The sequence below is a fragment of the Zalophus californianus genome, chromosome 4 (assembly GCF_009762305.2).
Source record: "Zalophus californianus isolate mZalCal1 chromosome 4, mZalCal1.pri.v2, whole genome shotgun sequence".
Taxonomy (NCBI): Eukaryota; Metazoa; Chordata; class Mammalia; order Carnivora; family Otariidae; genus Zalophus; species Zalophus californianus.
Window position 1 is genome coordinate 71,657,932 of NC_045598.1, and position 19,085 is coordinate 71,677,016.

Here is a 19,085-nt window from a genome sequence, read left to right on the forward strand (position 1 = left end):
GAACATGCTTTTGGTGTCATCTCCAAGAAATTATTGCTAAATCCAATGTCATGAAGACTTTCCCCTATGTTTTCTTCTAAGAGTTTTATAGGTTTAGCTCTTATATTTAGCACTTTGATCCATTTGAGTTGTTTTGTATATGATATCCAGATAAGGGTCCAACTTCATTCTTTTGCATGTGGATATCCAGTTTTCCCAGCACCATTTGTTGAAAAAACTGTCCTTTTCCCATTGAATTAGTCTTGGCACCTTTGTTGAAAGTCAGTTGACCATACATGAGAGAGTTTATTCTGTGCCATGACCTCATTTTGTACAAGTAGGAGATAAACCCTCTAATCCTCTTATAGGTATGTAACAGATATTTTGTAATGAGGCAAATGTACAGAGTACAGAAGGACCATGCCAGAGGGCTATTATACATAATAAAAGGATATGGTAACAAAAGAAGAAAAACGAATACCACCAAAAAAAGATTTAAAGCATATTTTTATTATAGATAGGTAAGTGTGGTTTGCTGTGGCTAAAGATATGTTTATAATGGATGTACAAGCTTTTCTATATACCGAAAGGTATATTTTTCTTTTAATACTGAACTAGCGGTTCTCTGACAAGGAAAGTCTGAATGGGCTGAGCCTATTTTAAACGGCTAAAGACTTTTTTTTTTTTTTCCTGAATCTTGCTTTAAAGACTGGTGAATTGAATTCTTTTAGGTCCCAACACAGTAAATTTAACAATAGTGAAATAAAATCAATGAATACTACAAAACATGTAATTCCTATGAAGCAGAAATAATGCTTTTTATAATTTAAAAGCAGCAATTTCAAAAGATTTGCTGAATTAAAACTTTACAAAATATATATATACATAGTATCATCCCAGATGATCATGGATTTTTTTAAAATTAGTATATCACAACCCCAAACTCTAACCCAAACCTACTACTGGAAGTAGCTGGCCTGTAATATTTTTTACAACAATTTAAAAAATAAAAACAAAAGAAACCTCCCAATTCTCTTGTGCATGAGCACAGGTGACAGTGTGCTGGCTTTGATTCCATATCCACGAAGAGAATTTTAAAACAGAACAATGACTTCACATAAATAATGTTTTACTTGCTATTAAGTACGTAACCAAACAAATTAAAATAAGTACTAACAACCAAAACATATCTTGATGTAACCAGTACATACACTCTTAAAGAATGACAAAGACGAAAAAAGAAATAAAATAGTCTCTGAAAGCCACAAGCACCTTGATCTAGAAAGAGCACCGAGCAACACAAAAAAGCAACACGGAAGAGGTAGTGCACCACCGGCTAAGATGTATATGCCCGCTGGGGGCCTGAATACAGCTTAGTGTTTGGGAAAATAAGACATGTCAGACTGTGGCTTGTAATTTTTAGACAGAAGCATTGCACATTTGGAAGCATTAGCCAGTATTGCTCCACAGTGCTCTGCATCTCCAGCTGTCTAATGGGTACTTTGCTCTCAGTCAAAAAATAGAGGCTACCCTGAAGAATTCCATGTTTATAAATTTTCAGTTCTCGGGAATTCTCTAAGAAAGCTCAGATCAATATAATTTTTTAAAGAATTAAATACTTTATCAATTATAGTCCTTTAAAAATGCCTTTTCTCCTTCTTAGGAGGAAATCTTTTCTTCCTGAGATTCTTTAAGATTTAGCCAATGCTTTATTCCATGCATTGCACAATGATAGCATCTTTCTGTCTGAATTTTTCCCTCTGCAGCAATTACCTGGCCAACAGCACAAATTCTGAACTAATTCAGAAACCTTAAAGAAAGCATACAGAACTGCTTTCCATATAGTACTTCTTTGGGGTTTTGAGATGAGGAAGTTTTTGTACTTCAATTACTGGAAGCTGATTAGGGTCCTGGGTGTGAAAAAGGAATTTTGCCTTATGCCACCTGCCATCTTGAATCTGTAAAACAAGAACAAAATGCTTTGGTATGTAATTGTGTCATTAGCAGTCATTCTCAGCAGACGATGCCCTTCACTGTCAGACAATGAAGATTTACTTAAGGATTAGAGATAACGAATAGAAAGTGCCCAGAACAAAGTCAGTGCTCAATGGTAACAATCACTAGGGCTAATTGAAAACATGGGTTCATTCCTTTCTCTAAGTGGCACCAAGTGTTCTGATTTTTCAGTCTCAGGGACTAAGGCTAGGCTTCTGCTTCTCTTGTCTGTGGATCATTGGACCAGATATAAATTAAAAGGCTGTACTCTTCCTAATCTGAGGAACACCCATCTGTTGTGTGTTCCTTCATCTGGGGCTGATTCTTTAGGATGGGCATTCTTGGATGAAAGGCAATGAGCTATCTCACCCTCTCTGAACTTTAGGCAGGAAATAACCAGAACTGCTTCAGTCAGAAGTAAATTACAAATATGTTGAATCACCTTTTAGGTTTCTTTTTTTCCAGTCTGTGGTTACTGTTTATATAGTTTGTTTCCTCTCTTCTTTCTAGGCCTTTCTGTTTTTCTTATTACTGTATGCTCTTTTGTTTCTGACAAATTCTACTATGGAACAAAAACATCATAAACTCTCTTATGATTAAGATTCAACAAGACAAAATAGAGAAATACAATTGACTAGTTTTGTGATGCTTTTTAAGTTTATTCACTTACTCGTTTACAGAATTATCATGATATAAATTTTAAAATTTGAAGGATCCTTAGCGATTATTTAAGCTATAAGTTCCATTTACTAGTCATCAGCTTGGTATGTGTGTATAAGACACCATTAGATTAACTCATTAAGTCTTTCAAGCAATATTTATTGAATACTAAGTACAATTGGCACAGTTGAGTAAGATGTAGTCCTCTATTTTCTAACAGTGTTTGGGAAATATGAAGATGAATTAATTAGTTCTGGCTTTTTTTTTAAAGATTTTATTTATTTATTTGAGAGACAGAATGAAAGAGAGAGCGAGAGAGAGCACATGAGAGGAGGGAGGGTCAGAGGGAGAAGCAGACTCCCTACTGAGCAGGGAGCCCGGATGCGGGACTCGATCCCGGGACTGCAGGATCATGACCTGAGCCGAAGGCAGTCGCTCAACCAACTGAGCCACCCAGGCGCACTAGTTCTGGCTTTTGGATACTAGCAGCTTATAAATCTAGTTGGAGAGGGGAAACACAAACACATAGACATTAACACAAGACAACACATAGTGAGTGCAGTATAAATAACGTAGACAGTGAGTGCTAAATCCCTCATTTCCAACTGAAGTACTCAGGGAAAGCTTCATGAGCTCAGAATTCAGAATTTAAAATGGGCCTTCAAGTATGCCTAGTATTTCCACTTAGTTAGAGAGGTAGAGAAGGCATTTCAGAGAAAGATAATGACATGAGTAGAAACAAACATACAAACAAAAAACTGCTGGAAAAGTAGAAGATGGTTGCAAAAATAAGCCTAGAATGGGGATGAAGTGCAGATTTTGATAGAAATCCAGGTACCACCATTCTCTTTATATATAAAATTTGAAAAATAAAAACTTACCTCACACAGTTGTGAGGATTAAATGAGATTACAGTTAAAGTACCTAGCAGTATAGTGTGTCATGGAGTTATACACACCTAGGGTTTATTTCTTGCTCTCCACTAATTAGCTACATGACCTTGAGCAAGTTATTTAACCTCTCTGTGCCTTCACTTTCTTACCTATAAAATGAAACTTCTTTACAAAGCTGTTATAATTAAATAAAATAATGTATGTAATACAGGGTAACTGCTATATAATAAGGCCCCAATGACTAATAGTAGGAATTATTGTTGATTTTATTATTATTATTAACAGATCAGTTTGGCCATACTTTAGGGTTAACAGCCAATGAAAGCCCAAACTAGAAAGGTAGGTGGGACCTGACTGTTTTAGGTGCTAAATAAAGAGCTGGTAAGTTTAGATTGTGTCTCAGAGACAGTAGTGAGTCACTGAAAGTTTCCAGAAAAAATGATTAAAGTTAAATGAGTTTGTTGATAATATTGATCTCTTTGCTTATAGAGAATGAACCATATATTTCTAACTGTTTGCCTCTCATTTTTCAAATACTCAAGCACTATTTGTCTGAAAATAAAATGTGAAAAAGTAGAGTCCCCTGGAAATGATAAGAGATGTTAAATCACGGGCTTCATGGTACACACGAACAGGAAACCAAACTACTTAAAGTCATTAATGATATGTATGTAAAATGGGTGCTCTTTATAACAGGGTTGGGAAATTCTTCTGTAAAGGGCTAGATAGTATATGTTTTGGATTTTGTGAGCCACAGTCTGTCACATTTATTTAACTCTGTCATCATAGTGTGACAACAGCCATAGATAATAAGTAAACGAATGAGTGTGGCTATGTTCCAATAACATTTATTTACAAAAACAAGTGGTGGGCTGGATTTGATCTGTGGACTGTAGTTTGCCGACACCTGCTTTATACCACAGTATTTTAAAATTATAGATTTTTCATGACATTTGTTATTTAATTTTAGTAAGAAAAATGAGCTATTATTCAAATATTGATTTTTAGGGCCAGTGAATCTGCAATTCTGCCCATATTTGGTATCAAGTATAGGGACTGACAAAATGAAATACAATGGACTTGCCTCTATAACCTGTATTCCAGCCATAATGAGATGTAGAATTACAGTAGTGAAAATATAAGAAATCAATCTATTTATTTATATGCTCTTTCTATCCATGCAGGGGTAATATAAATATTTCATATGAGCAATAAAAATTAAATTTATGTATTAATGTCTGTTTTGCATATAAAAATCCATGGATAACCAGTGGGTGTGACAAAAGTTGACAAGATATGATATAAGCAAATGATTGATTCTGAAAAATGTAATGTTATTACAAATCAGGCACATTAAAACTTACTACCCTTCTGGATCTTCAGTTTGCAATTAAAGTCTTATCCCCGTTGTTTTGATTTTATGGCCTTATCAATTTTATGTTAGTTATACTGAACAATTCTAAAAGTGCCATCCCTTACCTTGCAGTCATCTGAAAGTACTTTAGGTTCAAGAAGAGTGTTTTCTTCAAAAATCTGGCCATTCCATCCCTTGAAGCCAATAGGCAATCCTGAGCCATTTGACTGAGCACTTGTCCACACTGGCATGTTTAGACAGTGAATGGTGATAATATGGGTGGCTTCTGAGCTCAGTAAGTGAAGGAAGTTCATCTGGACTTTTCCAACTCCAAACTCCAACTAATGTCATAGAAATAATATACAGGTTATAAGGTGGCAATTGAGAAACTTCTAATTTGGGGGAAATCTGAGGAAAGTCCTTGAAATGCAGCCTTGAGAAAGCCCCTTTCCTTGGCATTTAAGTGCCAGTCAACAGCGTGCTGATAAATGCTTAACCACTGGCTCTTGCAAGGGTGGAGTGGGGGTGGTAATCCCTGATTTACAGCATTTTCCAATTTCCGTGGTATAAACACTCCTACTCTGACTGACTTCCGGCAATCATGGTAGTATCACTGAACATGGGAGTTGGAAAGGGGTGTTAACAATAGGGTCTCCTGAGTCTGTATGAGCTGGCTTCAGCATACCTTTAGGCTACTAGACATGACAAAAAAATGTTATATAAATTATATATAATTTATATACTTTCCTTTGAAGATCTTTTTTTGAGTTTCCAAAGATAAGTTACAAGTTGCAGTAATACCTTGTTGAGTCGTTTTAACTATGAGAGCCTTTAAAGACAAGGATAGAATCTTATTCTTTGTGTTGCCAGCCCCTAATGCAGTTCCAGTCATAGAGTGGAGTCATCAATAAATGCTTATTGAAATGAATGAATGCATGAACAAGTATTAATAATAAAGTCAGCAATACAGGGCAAAATTGGAGCAAGGAGGTCTGTTGCAGGTTTCCCAGGCTTGGACAAGGAAGTAGATTTTTCTATAGCTTTTGACATTATTATTATTTTATTATTATTCAAGCAGGCATATTGTCATAACATAAGTGAACAAAAGTGGTTTCTACAAGGAATTTATATTAATTTCCAAACCTAAAATTAGAAAAATATCAGTTATGAGGTATCAGAGAAGGAAAAAAAAAAAAAAAAGACAACCACCAAAAAAGTTAAAGGAAAAGGGAAGAAAGGCAAAAAAAAGAAGGTCAATGAGGATGAAACCATGGAAGGATCATCATAAGGAACATTAGAGTTTAAGTAGATCAGGCTCCTTTATTTTATAGCTGAGAATCACAAACTTGTAAACTATTTAATCTTTCTGAGCCTTAGTGTCTTTGTTGGTAAAGTGGAGTATGACACTGACATGGCAGGATTGTTGTAAGGATTTAAGGTGCCAAATGTCACTTACCTAGCACAGTGCCTGGCACAGAGTAGGCTCTTTTGTGGCTCAGAGTATCATTTGCCAGGTTAGTAGAGGGACAGAGACTAGAACTCAGGTCCCTGGTTCCAAGTCTACCATTCTTTCCACTACCTGCCCAGTCTTTCTCAGGTTGAGTTTATGGATAGGAGAGATAGGAGAGTTGATTCAGCAAGGAAGGAATTAGAGTGCAGCAACTTCACTGTTCCTATCTCCTTTGTACACACTTCCCGATCCCCATCTGTCTTCTGTGATAAACCAAATAAAAATCCTGGGCCAAATCCAGGGGAATGAGGATGATCATGCAGATAATCTGGAATTAGGACTATCATGCTGATCTTCATCAGAGGAACATGGATTCCCTAGGAATGGAAGAATCTTTCCTGCCTCTGCTTTGAGAGTAATAATGGTGAATGCCTACCACGATGAACTGGTGAAACACCCTTAATGAAGAGGGATATTTTAGAAAAGGGCAGTGAAACAATAAGCAGCTACAGAGACTAACAGACTGCACATTTTAGCTGCTGCCTCTTTATGATGGACCAAACATACAAAGGGCAGGTGTATCAGTTATTTGTCAATGAGAAATAAGTCCTTGGTAATAATACCAAACTGGTTTAACCAGAAAAAGAAAGAAATGCAGTTTTGATTTCTTCAATATGTTATAGGTAGAACTAAGCTCTAGGTTTTATAAATGCTTGTTATAATCCCAGTATCATACCAAAATAACTTTCATTCATTTTATTATACTTGGAAGAAGTTTTAAAAAATATTCAATGGATGTTTAAGGGAGGTTCTTTGTGCCAAATCCTCAAAAATAGCAAGCTTTGTGGCAAAATTCCTTTTAATGATGTCATTTTCAGAAAACCTTTAGGTAACTGATTACTTACTAATTACAAACATTGCAGCTGTTCGGGGATTTTCTAATGTATGTATATGCAAAAGAACATATGTATCACATTTTTTTTTTTTTTGAGAGAGAGAGCATGCATGGCAGGGGGAGGGGAGAGGGACGCCAGTGAGGGGCAGAGGAAGAGGGAGAGAAAGAATCCCAAGCAGACTCCCTGCTGGGATCACGACCTGAGCCAAAACCAAGAGTCAGCTGCTCAACTGACTGAGGCACCCAGGTGTGTGCCCCCCAACATTTCTAAAAGGAAATTAAAAAGCATAATCAGTAGAATAAGCCATGACATGCCAATCATAAAATATACAATCAAAATATCAAGATTCTACTAGAATTGTTTTTTAAAAACAAAAAATTCTTTCTTATATATGGTAGAAAATGATCTTGCTTCCATTCATAAAAATCATAATTATTTAAAGTGACAGAATTTAAAAAATCATGTTCACTGATACTGGGCAAGTACCTGCATATATTCTACAATTCAATACATACCTTTGTTACAGAAATAGGAGATACACATGTCTGACCACCAGCACTGAAATTACAGAAAACCTCAATGGCATCTGAAGGGCATCCGAGATTTGGATCAATCCAGTATTTTCCTATTAATTCATTGTAAAATGTAAAAATACTTAAACTCCATACTAAAACATATTTGAACCATCATTGCAAATTATCACACTTTAAAAATATATTTTTATAGTCTTAATTGTAAAAAAACTTAGAAGATTATGAAGATATTTACATTTAGTCAATGAATGAAAGCGGTGAGCGTTATGTAAAACTGATACCCAAAATACTGGGTTTTTCATATACCTATCAATTTAAGGGCATTTTATAATTTTGACAAAAACTGATAGAATGGCTGAATTTACTGCTTCTTTCCACAGATGAGCTCATCAGCTTAAAGGGAACTGTCTAAAATTACATAGTTAATAGAAAAGTTGCAGTTGATGTGGTGTACTTATATACATCTGTTCTGTCATTACAGAGTTTAAAAATGAATATATATATATATATATATAAAACAGAAACAACTTCTATCTCCCTGAGCTAAAATATTATCTTTATAATAATCAGAATAAAAATAATAAAACATCCTTTGTTTTCACAGAAAGAAAATATACAATTAAATGATTATCATTTTTGTGCTTTCTTCATCAGATTTGTGAGAAAAACTGAAATCCCTACAGCCAGTGTAAGCCTGCCAACTTTTGTCTTCACTGAATGCCCAGCAGAATCAAATGGAGTCTTAAAGTCAGCCTATAGGAAACACTCAGGCTGAAAAAGTACTGATCTAGTATCTTAATTCCAGAGTAACAGGCTCAGAATATTGAAGTAGCGCCTTATTCTAACAGCAAAGACTAAGAATGTTTGAATGAGATAGCCCTGCTTTTTTTGCATTAAAAAGGCAAGACAGTCAAACAGTATTTGGCAAATGTCATTTCTACCGTAGGTAGAAATCCTTGTCCGTTCCATCCTTACCCTATTGCAAAGATTCCTCTACCTCATGCTGGGCTTCCTCTCTGGTCTGTTATTTTAGACTTCCAAAACATCCTCAACTCTTCTTTCCTTTACTATTCTAATCCTTCAAAGTGAATACTTGCTGAACTGGTGGATCCAAGAGTAGGGACTGTCCTCTACTGCAGCATTTTCAAATTTGGTGGCATTAGAACCACCTGTTAAAACTCAGATAGCTGGGCCTCATCCCGAGTTGCTGATTCATTAAGTCAGGCCTTGAGAATCTGCATTTCAACAGAATCTCGTTCTGGTCCAGGGACATTTGAAGAACCACTGCTCTATTGCAATATGGAAGAAAGGGGCAAAAGAAATCCTACCCTCTGGTCCCTTTTTGTCCCCTTCCCTTAGAATTTTGGACATTTTGTCAAATTTATAGAAATGAGTGCTGGACTTTTTACCAGGGTCTAATGCAGGCTTCCAATCTTACCTAATGGGGTAAAAACATTATCTTCACTACTATCTCTTCTCTTCCGAGAAACAGTTTCCTTCTATTTTGTGAGCTAATAAATTCCTTATAAAAAGTTTTCCATCAAGCAAACTCTTGTTGTTATATACGGTAGAATTCTTTGAATTCAAGCATTATGTTGTATAATGGGGACCTGGTAGGGACTTCGTAATTTTTTTCCGGATATGCTGAGCTATTAACGAAGCACTATACCATAATATATCTTTTGTAGGCCTAAATGTTCTAACCCAAAACTGGCTCTCCCATGAGGACAGTGCTTCCCTTTCAGCCCTTTCAAGTTCTGCCACAGCCTCTATTAGCATTGTGCCTGGAGTAGGGAAGGTGTCTTTCTTGCTCTTCATTGCCACCTCCATTCTCGCTATTTTTTCCCTAAAACAACTCCATGGTAAAATTACTGTCATTACATTATGTCATCCATTACCCCTTCCCATTGCAGTCATCCACTTTCTTGGAAGATTTTAGCATTGGATGGCTATCACTTTCAGAAAATATATTTACGACCCAAGTCGTGATGATTTTAAATTCACATGGGTAGCACTTCCAACACCCTGGCCTCTCAGTTCCTTGAACTCTTCTGCCAGTGTTCTCTATCCTTCCACTGCTCCCCCTACTACCCCATTCACTTTAACCATTAACTTCCCAGGCCATATTCTAGCCTTTGTTATTACCTACAACTAGAATTCTGCCATAATTTCACCTCTTCTCTTTTAAGCTCATTCACTTTGGTGTCCTGATTCTAATAAATTCTTCCATTCCTTCAGGACCTAATATCCATTGATACTACCACTTTTTTCATCTCTCATCATATGTGAATCATATGTTCAATTCTCTTCCTACCCAAATAAACCCCTAGTCCTTTACTATAATTACTTCCTTGGAGACTTCCTTAACATCCCTACCCTGCCTCACTTCAACGTACTTGTCTTATAAAGTCCCAGTCTTATAGAAATCCAGTTTTGTGCCTAATCTGTGCTTGAACTCACGCAGCTAAATATGGCTAAAGAAAAATACAACCATGCAGGGGCACCTGGATGGCTCAGATAGTTAAGTGTCTGCCTTCGGCTCAAGTCATGATCCCAGGGTCCTGGGATTGAGCCCCACATTGGGCTCCCTGCTCCGCGGGGAGTCTGCTTCTCTCTCTCCCTCTGCCTCTCCCCCTGCTCATGCTCTCTCTCTCTCTCTCTGTAGCTCTGTGTCTCAAATGAATAAGTAAAATCTTAAAAGAAAAGAAAAGAAAAATACAGCCATGCTGACTGGACTCACTTTAAAATTCAAATGTTTGTAAGGCTGCCAGATAACGACACTATGTTTCCCTCTGTCACTCACCTAGCCAACTAGCTGAAACCTTTTCTTCTTCCCTCAACTTTATTATACCTATTCCTTCATCCTTATTCTTGACTGATAAGCTTTCAATTTCACTAAGACAACCAAAGCAATCTGAAAGGAACTTCTATAAGCTCCCACTGCTACAACTATTTACCTATCTGTATGTGCGCACATATATTGTCTTCCTTGTTACTCTTGTGAATAAACTGTGTTCCCATATAAGGCTTACCTTGTCTATTATACCTTCAGTTTCAAATTCTTCCTCTCTTATTTTTCTTTTGAGTATAATTCTGTTTGTTATTTCTGCCAGTTCTCATTCGTGGTGTTTTACCAACTAGTACTCCTTATTACCATTGATTATGTGCTGGGCACTCTATTTGAGAAATGATTTGTGGAAATAATTTGAGCCCTAGGAGGATATATTTTATAGAAGACTTTAGTTTCTGTCAGAATGGGGTAGGGGGTACGAGCAATCTGGAACCATCTTAGTCCAAGTTCAAAGCTTAAGATTCTAAGCTATGTTCATGATGTGAAGCTAGGTTACAATCTGTATGAATGTCTCTTTTCTTCCAGTTTATGTCTCCTCTTAGAACGGAGCCCTTTGAAAGCCTAAATCCCCACGCTTGGTGGACCACAGATTCCAACTTTTGACTCCTAGCCCCATGAAGCCACCAAAAGCAGTACTTAGTTTGTGAACACACTCAGGACAAAAGCAGCTCTAAATGTGTTCTGTTCATCTCTCTGCAGTCTTCAAAATGTTGGCTTGAAATGTTCTCACTATTTTGTTAGCTATTTGACGCTTTTAACTTAAAAAAACATTTTAAAAAATTTAGCCAGGCAATTTGAATTACCTGCTTCATTATTGGAAATGGATACTCTCTGGCTCTACAGTTTTCTCTTAAAATTGGATAAAGTTTTAACCACTACCATTCCTCTAAACTGCTCCTGTGAAGGTCATCACAGAACCTCATACTGCTAAATCCAGTAGCCTCTCTCAGTCTTAAGTTTACCCGACAGGGATCCAGTTGATCCCTTCCTCCTCAGGCATACATTTTCTTCACTCCACATGCATCTAGTTTTCTTCCTATCAGGTATAGCTTCTTCTTAGTTTTCTTTGCTGGTTCCTTCTCATTTCACTGATTTCTAAACATTGAAGAGCCCTGAGGCATAGTGTTTAGACCTCTTCGCTTTTCTTTCTCCACCTACTCTTTAAGGAGTCTTAAGCAGTCATAGGGCATTGGATGCTATTTATATGCAAGTGAATTCATAATTCTTACCCCTAGCCAGGACCCCTCTTTTTAACAGCCACCTACCTCCTGGACATTCTTACTGATCCTTGACAGACATCTCAAATGAAATGTATCTAAAACTGAACTCCTGATCTTTTCTCTAAAACTTGCTTCTCCATCTCTATTACAGCAACCCCACACTTCCATCTGTTAGTCAAAAACGTTGTTAGAGTCATCCTCTATCCTTCTATTTCTTTCTTAACCCACATCCAATTATCAAAAACTGCTGGCTCTACTTTAAAGCATAACCAAAGACTCGATCATTTCTTATCACTTCCTCTGCTACCAACTCTAGTTCAACCCATCATCATCTCTTACCCGGATTTTTTCAATGGCCTTTTCAGTGGCTTCTTTTATACTTGTCTTCATTATATTTGCAATACATTAGCCAGAGTAATATTTTAAAAATCTAAGTCAAATCATATCATTTCTTTGCTGAAATACTTTTAATGGCTTCCCACCTTATTCAGAATAAAAGCTGGAGTCTTGAGAGTAGTCTATGAGATCCTATATAGTCTGTTTTTTTTTTTTATATCTTTCTGACTTCATTTTCTACTACTTTCTTCTTACGTATTCTCTTCTCGTCACACTGGCCTTCTTGCTAATCCTAGAACACACTGAGGACACTCACTGCCAGGGCCTTTGCAGGTGTTCTTTCTGCCTGGAAAGCTCTTTCCCTAGATTTCCTGTAGCTTGTACCCTTACCGCCTTCTGATATTTCCCAACTGCCATGTTCTCAGACATGCCTTATCTAACCACTATATTTAAAACTAACCCCACTCCACTTTCTATCATATCCGATCCCTTCCCTGCCGTTTTGTGTTTCCCTATAGCATTTACTGTCTCCTAGGGATGAAAATACTTTTGGGCATTAAAACCTTTCTGCTACCTTGCAATCCATACCACTTAGCTATTTTTCCTACAAGGAAGGCAGACCTCGAATTAGATTTTAGTCATTTGTATGCCTTAAAATGTCTTTTTTCCCTTTCAATTCTATAGAATTGCAGTTCTATGCCTTCAAATATGGGAAAGAATCAAACTTAGAATTACTATAGGCAGTTGTAACTATAAATATCAGTTTAGTTTTTGTGGTAATCTAGGGCAAGAAATATCTATAGAAGTTAAGCATTTTATCAATATAAATAAAATGAATATTTTCATTGTACTTCTATTGGAAGTATGTATTTTTGGACAAAAATGGGTGTGTGTGTGTGTGTGTGTGTGTGTGTGTGTGTGTGTGTTATGTGGCATATATGTATTTAAGTTAAATAAAATATGGACTACTATTCACCCTACAGAAGGACATAACATGTTTTTTTTTTTCAAATCAGCATATGTGTCACTGTGTTGGAAATAGAATTTTTAGTAAAAAATGGTAACTACTAATATTGATTGTACCACTGACCACAGACCCAATAGAAATTAAAGTTAAATGATGTATTGCAGCAGACAGGGTTCCCCTACTTATCATTAGATAATATAACTGTTCTACTTGCTTTAAAACTTTTCCTTGATGCTTCTACTCTAAATTCATTTTTGCACCTCTGGTTAATGGATTTGGGGTATCCCTGTAGGGACAAAAAATTCCAAGAATTAAATGATGCATTTAATTTCCATTTTGTGTAAAAACCATAATGTTAGGAGGTATGGTGGTAGGGACTCTATCATGTTTTTTCATGTTGCCACCTCTGGTGGACCTGACAGGTACTCCTGTTAACCCAAAGGTCAGTCCTTTCTATTTTAATTTTTAACATGAATGTGATATGTTCCGGGCACAAAGTGTAAGCAAGTGATATAGTTCAGGTGGAATAGGAAAAACTGGGGATCAATAAGGCTTGCAGAAGACATTGTTAATGTGAACCCTCAGAAAAGGATACTCTGACTTCAGAGTTATGTCTCCCTCTAAGAGTATTCGTTTTTTGAAAACACTAAAATGCCTTTTACAAGGGTTTTATCAAAATGATTACGATTTGAAATGAATACACTGTAAATCTCAAACACACTGAAATGATGAAATTGGACATCAGAGTTTGAAAAAAACCAAGAACTTACCATCTGATACTTTGTGTTCACAGTTAAGCAAATCTTTACAGATTCGTGCTGGGTTATCTCGTGTGCCAAGAGGATTCTTGATACTGTGCAGTAAATTGCTAAGGTAGTTCAGGGTTTTGAATATCTCTGCACTGTAGTCAATTAAAGTTACTTCAGTATTCTGGTAGCTCTGCCAAGTCATCATAGGGATCATATTAGCAAAAAAGCATAGAGTAGCCATTACCAGTATGTAATCCTCACAATCAACAAGGACCAAGGCAGAAGAAAAATGTATTCTTGTTGTACACAATGAGTTGGGAGTGGGGTGTAAAAAACAGTTTATATTTAAATATAGGCTTATGTGTATGTTTTATTAATCTTGATCCTAAATAAGAGATTAAATTCACTCTAAAGGCCTAGTTTTCAAGCTAACACGAAACTTAACAATTATTATGGCTACTGTAGTATAATGTTTTAAAGAAAATCATACATTGAATAGAGTTTGAATAAGAAAAATGAGTAACAATGATAGATCCCATTTTAAGAAATGGCTGGGCTTCATTTAACTATTTTCTTCTACAGTATCTAATTCCTTATTTAAAAAATTCCTTAAATATATTACATTTTTGTTTTAAATGTTTTCCTTAAAAAACATTCTATGCATATATTTGTTTATTAAAAAATGCTTACTTTGTCCTTAAAAATAGTTTCATTATGTTCAATCTGTTTTAAGTACAATCTTTGAGATAAAGCCACATTTTGGACTCTGAAAAAACTTTCTGTTTAATTTGTATACTGAGACTGCCAATGTAAATAAAGCCAGATATATTACCTCCAACTGTAGGGCAGTATGTGATTCAATCAAGGCTTGAATAGCAGCATTGATATCCATTTGTTTCTGGGTAAAACAAAACCATTTGAGATTAGCAGTAACATCAACACTGAGTACTCTAAAGTAAAGGCTGTAAATTCTGAAAGCAGTGCTATTAAAGTATACCAGACTTATTACCTGAAGGGGGTTTGTAACTCTTACGGTTAGACAGATCTTGCAAATTTTGCCTGGATATCTGAAAGGACAATATGCTGCCTTCATCCAAATCTCGAAAGTCTCCTAATTAAAACAGGACCAAAGTCTAGAGCCCTCAAATGAAAAACTATTTGTCACTGCTACATAAAAACGCATGCAAAAGTTACTCAAATGGAAGAAGAATGAAATATGACCCCCTCAGTTAATAAATTGTAAAGTGAAGAATAAATAACTGTAGTAATTTATAACAGTTACATTCTTGGAAGGAAAATATAATAAAATACTACTGTCCTGAGGTAGTCACCACATTCGTTTAATCTGATACTTTTGCGGTCTTAAAAACAATTTCTGAAGTTGGAAAATGCACCATTAGTACCAAAAGAAATAATACAGCATGAATCCAATCTCCTCCTGTATTTAATAAAAGATATTTTTAGAGAAAGGCTCAGCATAACCATTAGTAAAAGTCTTTTTGTATTTTATTTTTTAAAAAGCTTGGAAACTAAGAAGTATGAGTGGGGAGAAAGTTCTGTGAAATGGCATCTGTGTCAACAAATCAAGCAATCTAATTTCTTTCAGAATGACTGTGCTGCTAAGATATCTTTTTACTTGGAGGGCCATACAATAAAAACTGTTTTCAACAGATCTCTCATAACTCATGGCTAGTAATTTGAAAAACTATTTAAAATGATGGGACAATCAATAAAATGCACTCTTCCTTGCCTAAACATGTGGTTTTCATATTGGAAAATAATTGAATCATTCTGTGTATATATATATATATATACTGCCAAATACTGTGATACATATTGAGGACAAAACAGTATGCTAAAAAGAAAACTTCCCTTGTGAAGCTGAAGTTTAAGGGAGAGAAAGGCACTAACCAAATCTTAAAACTACATACTTACAAATTGTGATATGTGCTAATGAAAGAAAAAAATGTGCTTGGACCCATGAAGAGATTAGGGGGTTTCAGTGAAATCTAGAGGAGAAGAGCTTTGGAAGGAGTAGGTCAGGGAAGGTTTCTTTGAAACAATGACATTTGATTTGAGATCTGAAGACTAAATAAGAATTGGGGTGGGGGGGGAAGCTTTCCAGACAGAGTAATAGCCTTGCACAAAAGCTATCAGATAGAGAAGAGTGGTCTATTCACAAAGCAGGAAGGGATCAGCCTTTCTGGTTCTATGAAGAATAATTCTGACCATCATTCCTGTGTGGATGAGCAGATTTTGTGCATGGGTCCCATAAAAATATTGACACTAAACATGGGCAACTGAATTAAGTACTAAATAGTAGTCAGTCACCTTTATATTTTCCAGTTGGTTTGTGAATAGAGCTTTGATCTTAGAAAACCTAGCATAAGCAGTTCCCAGACTCTTCAGTTCAAGACTTTTTGCACTTTTAGATATTATTAAGGGCCTTAAAAGAACTTTTATTCATGTGAGTTACAGCTTTTGATATTTACCACAGTGGAAATTAAAACAAATTTTAAGACTATTTGTGCTAACTGCTTTAAAATAACCCATATGTTAATACAAATATTTTAATGAAAAATAACTGTATTTTCCAAAACAGAAAAGTGTGGTAAGAATGGCAGTGTTTTACACGTTTGTACATATCTTTAATGTCTGGATTGATAGAGGATAGTTAGATTGTCATATTTATTTCAGTATTCAATCTGTTATGTTATTTTAGTTGAAATATATGAAGAAAATCTGGCCTTACAGAGATATACAGTTGGAAAAGGATTCTTTTATTTTTTGAAAAGATTTTTTTTTATTAGAGAGAGCATGCCCTGGCGAATAGAGGGAGGGGCAGAGGAGGAGGGAGAGGGACTAGCAGATACCACCCTGAGCATGGAGCCCAAGGTGGGCACATCCCACCACCCTGAGAGGAAATAGGATTATTTTAGTAGCCTTTTCAGATAATTGTGGATATTCTTCTTTAATACAACAGCAAAACTTGACAAATGATAGTTTAAGGGTTAGTTGAAATGTGAAATCTGATATCAAGTCTGTGAACTTTTTACGCTTTTTGTATTAAAAACTATTGCTCTATCTTAAACTGTGAAAGACTCTTTCATGTATCCACGATTTTGTTAACATCGTGCATTGCTTATTTAGAAAATACTGATTTATGGAATTAGGCAGATCTTCCAAATACTGACACATTTCATTATTAATATCACACAATTACATTTGTTAACATCATCACCAATCTCACCAGAAAAATATAAGTACAGGGAAGCTATCAAGCATAGTGGTAAATACAAGTTTTCCCGAATTTTTATTTTTGCTTGGCATCAACTTCTGTCAGTTTTCTTGAAATGACAGGCTCACTTAAATCATGTTTAAGGAAATATCTGCCAAATACTCATGTCTGTATAACACTGTCAAGTAAATATGGTGTTCTATGAAAAGAGCAGCTAGTTCAGTTTGAGGCAAACATTATACTTCAGTATGCAGAAGAAGCGTTCTTCTATATGTTATTCTATTTCATCACACAGATTATTAAAAAGCTATATACTCAAGACCGGAGTATTTAGGAGACAGAAAAAATTGGAGTAATGACCTCCCAGAACTGTCTCTCCTATAAAAGCAATGAGAAAACTGGAAAAAATGTCAGAATGAAGATTTTCCAGGATTATAGAAATTAACAAAATGCTTGCAGCAATGTGGGGAGCATTTACTTAAGAAAAATAATCTCGTTAAGGGCAGTGAGCTTCATGTAACTTTAATTTGCCCCATTCCCATGTCTTCCTTCCTTTCTTTCTTTTTTCCCCCCATGTCCTCCTTTTCAGTTCTGTAGTAGCTAAAAAATAACACCACATAATTACAGTAAAAACAAGAAGCCTAAAAGCCATGAGGGGGGGCGTGCAGAATGGTGTTGGAGTTGCTTCCAAGAGTCATTTCCCGTGAATTATCATTATCTGACCTGTTTGGTGGTCCCCTGGAAGACACTACTAGCAAAGCTGTCTTTATTTTACTTGACTCATAGCTCATAGCTCACCCAATGCAAAACACCTTTTCTCTGGGAGCATTTTTCAAAAACATTTACAGGGAATTGTTTAACTCTGTGTCCACAAAGACTCTGAAAAGCTTTGACATATTTCTGGAAATCTAGAAGTCCATGTGCATATGTAAGGTTGTGCACATTCTTAGAAAATATCTGAAACGACCCTAAGTTCTTTCCTCTGGCTTCCAGTCTCTGTGCAATCAGGAAGTTAAAGCTAAGGTATAGTTTTCAGTTGGCTGGCTGAGCAATGAAGGGGTGCCGCAACATACACAGAGACATTTGGTAAAAACTGGATTTACTGGTTCTTCCATTTAAGGAAATCTCTTTCCAATTGTTAGCTGGCCATTAAGCTAATTGAGTAGACTTTAGTGGTCACACATGTCAAAGAACACAGACTTTATAATATTCAGAAAAGTCACTAAACAAACAACAACAAATAGCAACAAAAATAAAGCCAGGGGCCAGGGGGAGCAATTTTATTTCTAGAAATGCCACATTACATTATTTACAATGCACAGTTTTCAACAAAACAACAACAAAAGACATGCAAATAAACATTAAAGTATAGCCCATAAGCAAACAAAAATGTAGTCAATCGATAGAAACTGCTCCTGAGGGAGCCCAGATGCTGTATTTTGTAGACAAAGATATTTATTAGCATTTTAGATATGTTCAGAAAACTAAAGGAAACCATGTATATAGAACTAAAGGAAAATATGAAAAAGATATCTTATAAGTAAAGAATATCAATTGCAAAAAAAAAAAAAAAAAGAAATTATGGAAAAGAACCAAAGAGAAATTCTGCAGTTGGAAGGTACAAAAAAATGAAATGAAAATTTACTAGACAGGCTCAACAGTAGATTTCAGTAACAGAAGAATCAGTGAACCTGAAGACAGGTTTATTGAGATTTTCCAGTCAGAAGAGTATACAGATAAAAGAGTGAAAAAAATGAGCAGAGGCTCTGAAACTTATGGAACACCAACAAGAATAGTAACATATGCATAATGGGAGTCTCAGAAAGGGAGAAGAGAGAAAAAGGGGCAGAAAGAATATTTCAATAATGGCTGTAAGACAGTGATGAAAGAAATTAAACAAGAAGACACAAACAAAAGGAAAGATATCCCATGCTTGGATTAAAAGAATTAATATTGTTAAAACG

The 19,085-nt window shown here is 35.8% G+C and overlaps 1 protein-coding gene across 1 annotated transcript in view; it reads right to left on the reverse strand.

Annotated features, from left to right (window-relative positions):
* Positions 1 to 311: 311 nt before the first annotated feature.
* The window catches only part of COL24A1 (collagen type XXIV alpha 1 chain), a 414,236-nt gene continuing 395,462 nt past the window's right edge, over positions 312 to 19,085 (reverse strand). The window contains exons 58-62 of the mRNA XM_027615241.2: positions 14,716 to 14,781; positions 13,905 to 14,073; positions 7,743 to 7,852; positions 5,007 to 5,222; positions 312 to 1,937 (exon numbers count right to left, since the gene is read on the reverse strand). Coding sequence (XP_027471042.2) covers positions 1,791 to 1,937; positions 5,007 to 5,222; positions 7,743 to 7,852; positions 13,905 to 14,073; positions 14,716 to 14,781 — 708 coding nt within the window. The 3' untranslated portion in view covers positions 312 to 1,790. The remainder of the gene's footprint in view (positions 1,938 to 5,006; positions 5,223 to 7,742; positions 7,853 to 13,904; positions 14,074 to 14,715; positions 14,782 to 19,085) is intronic.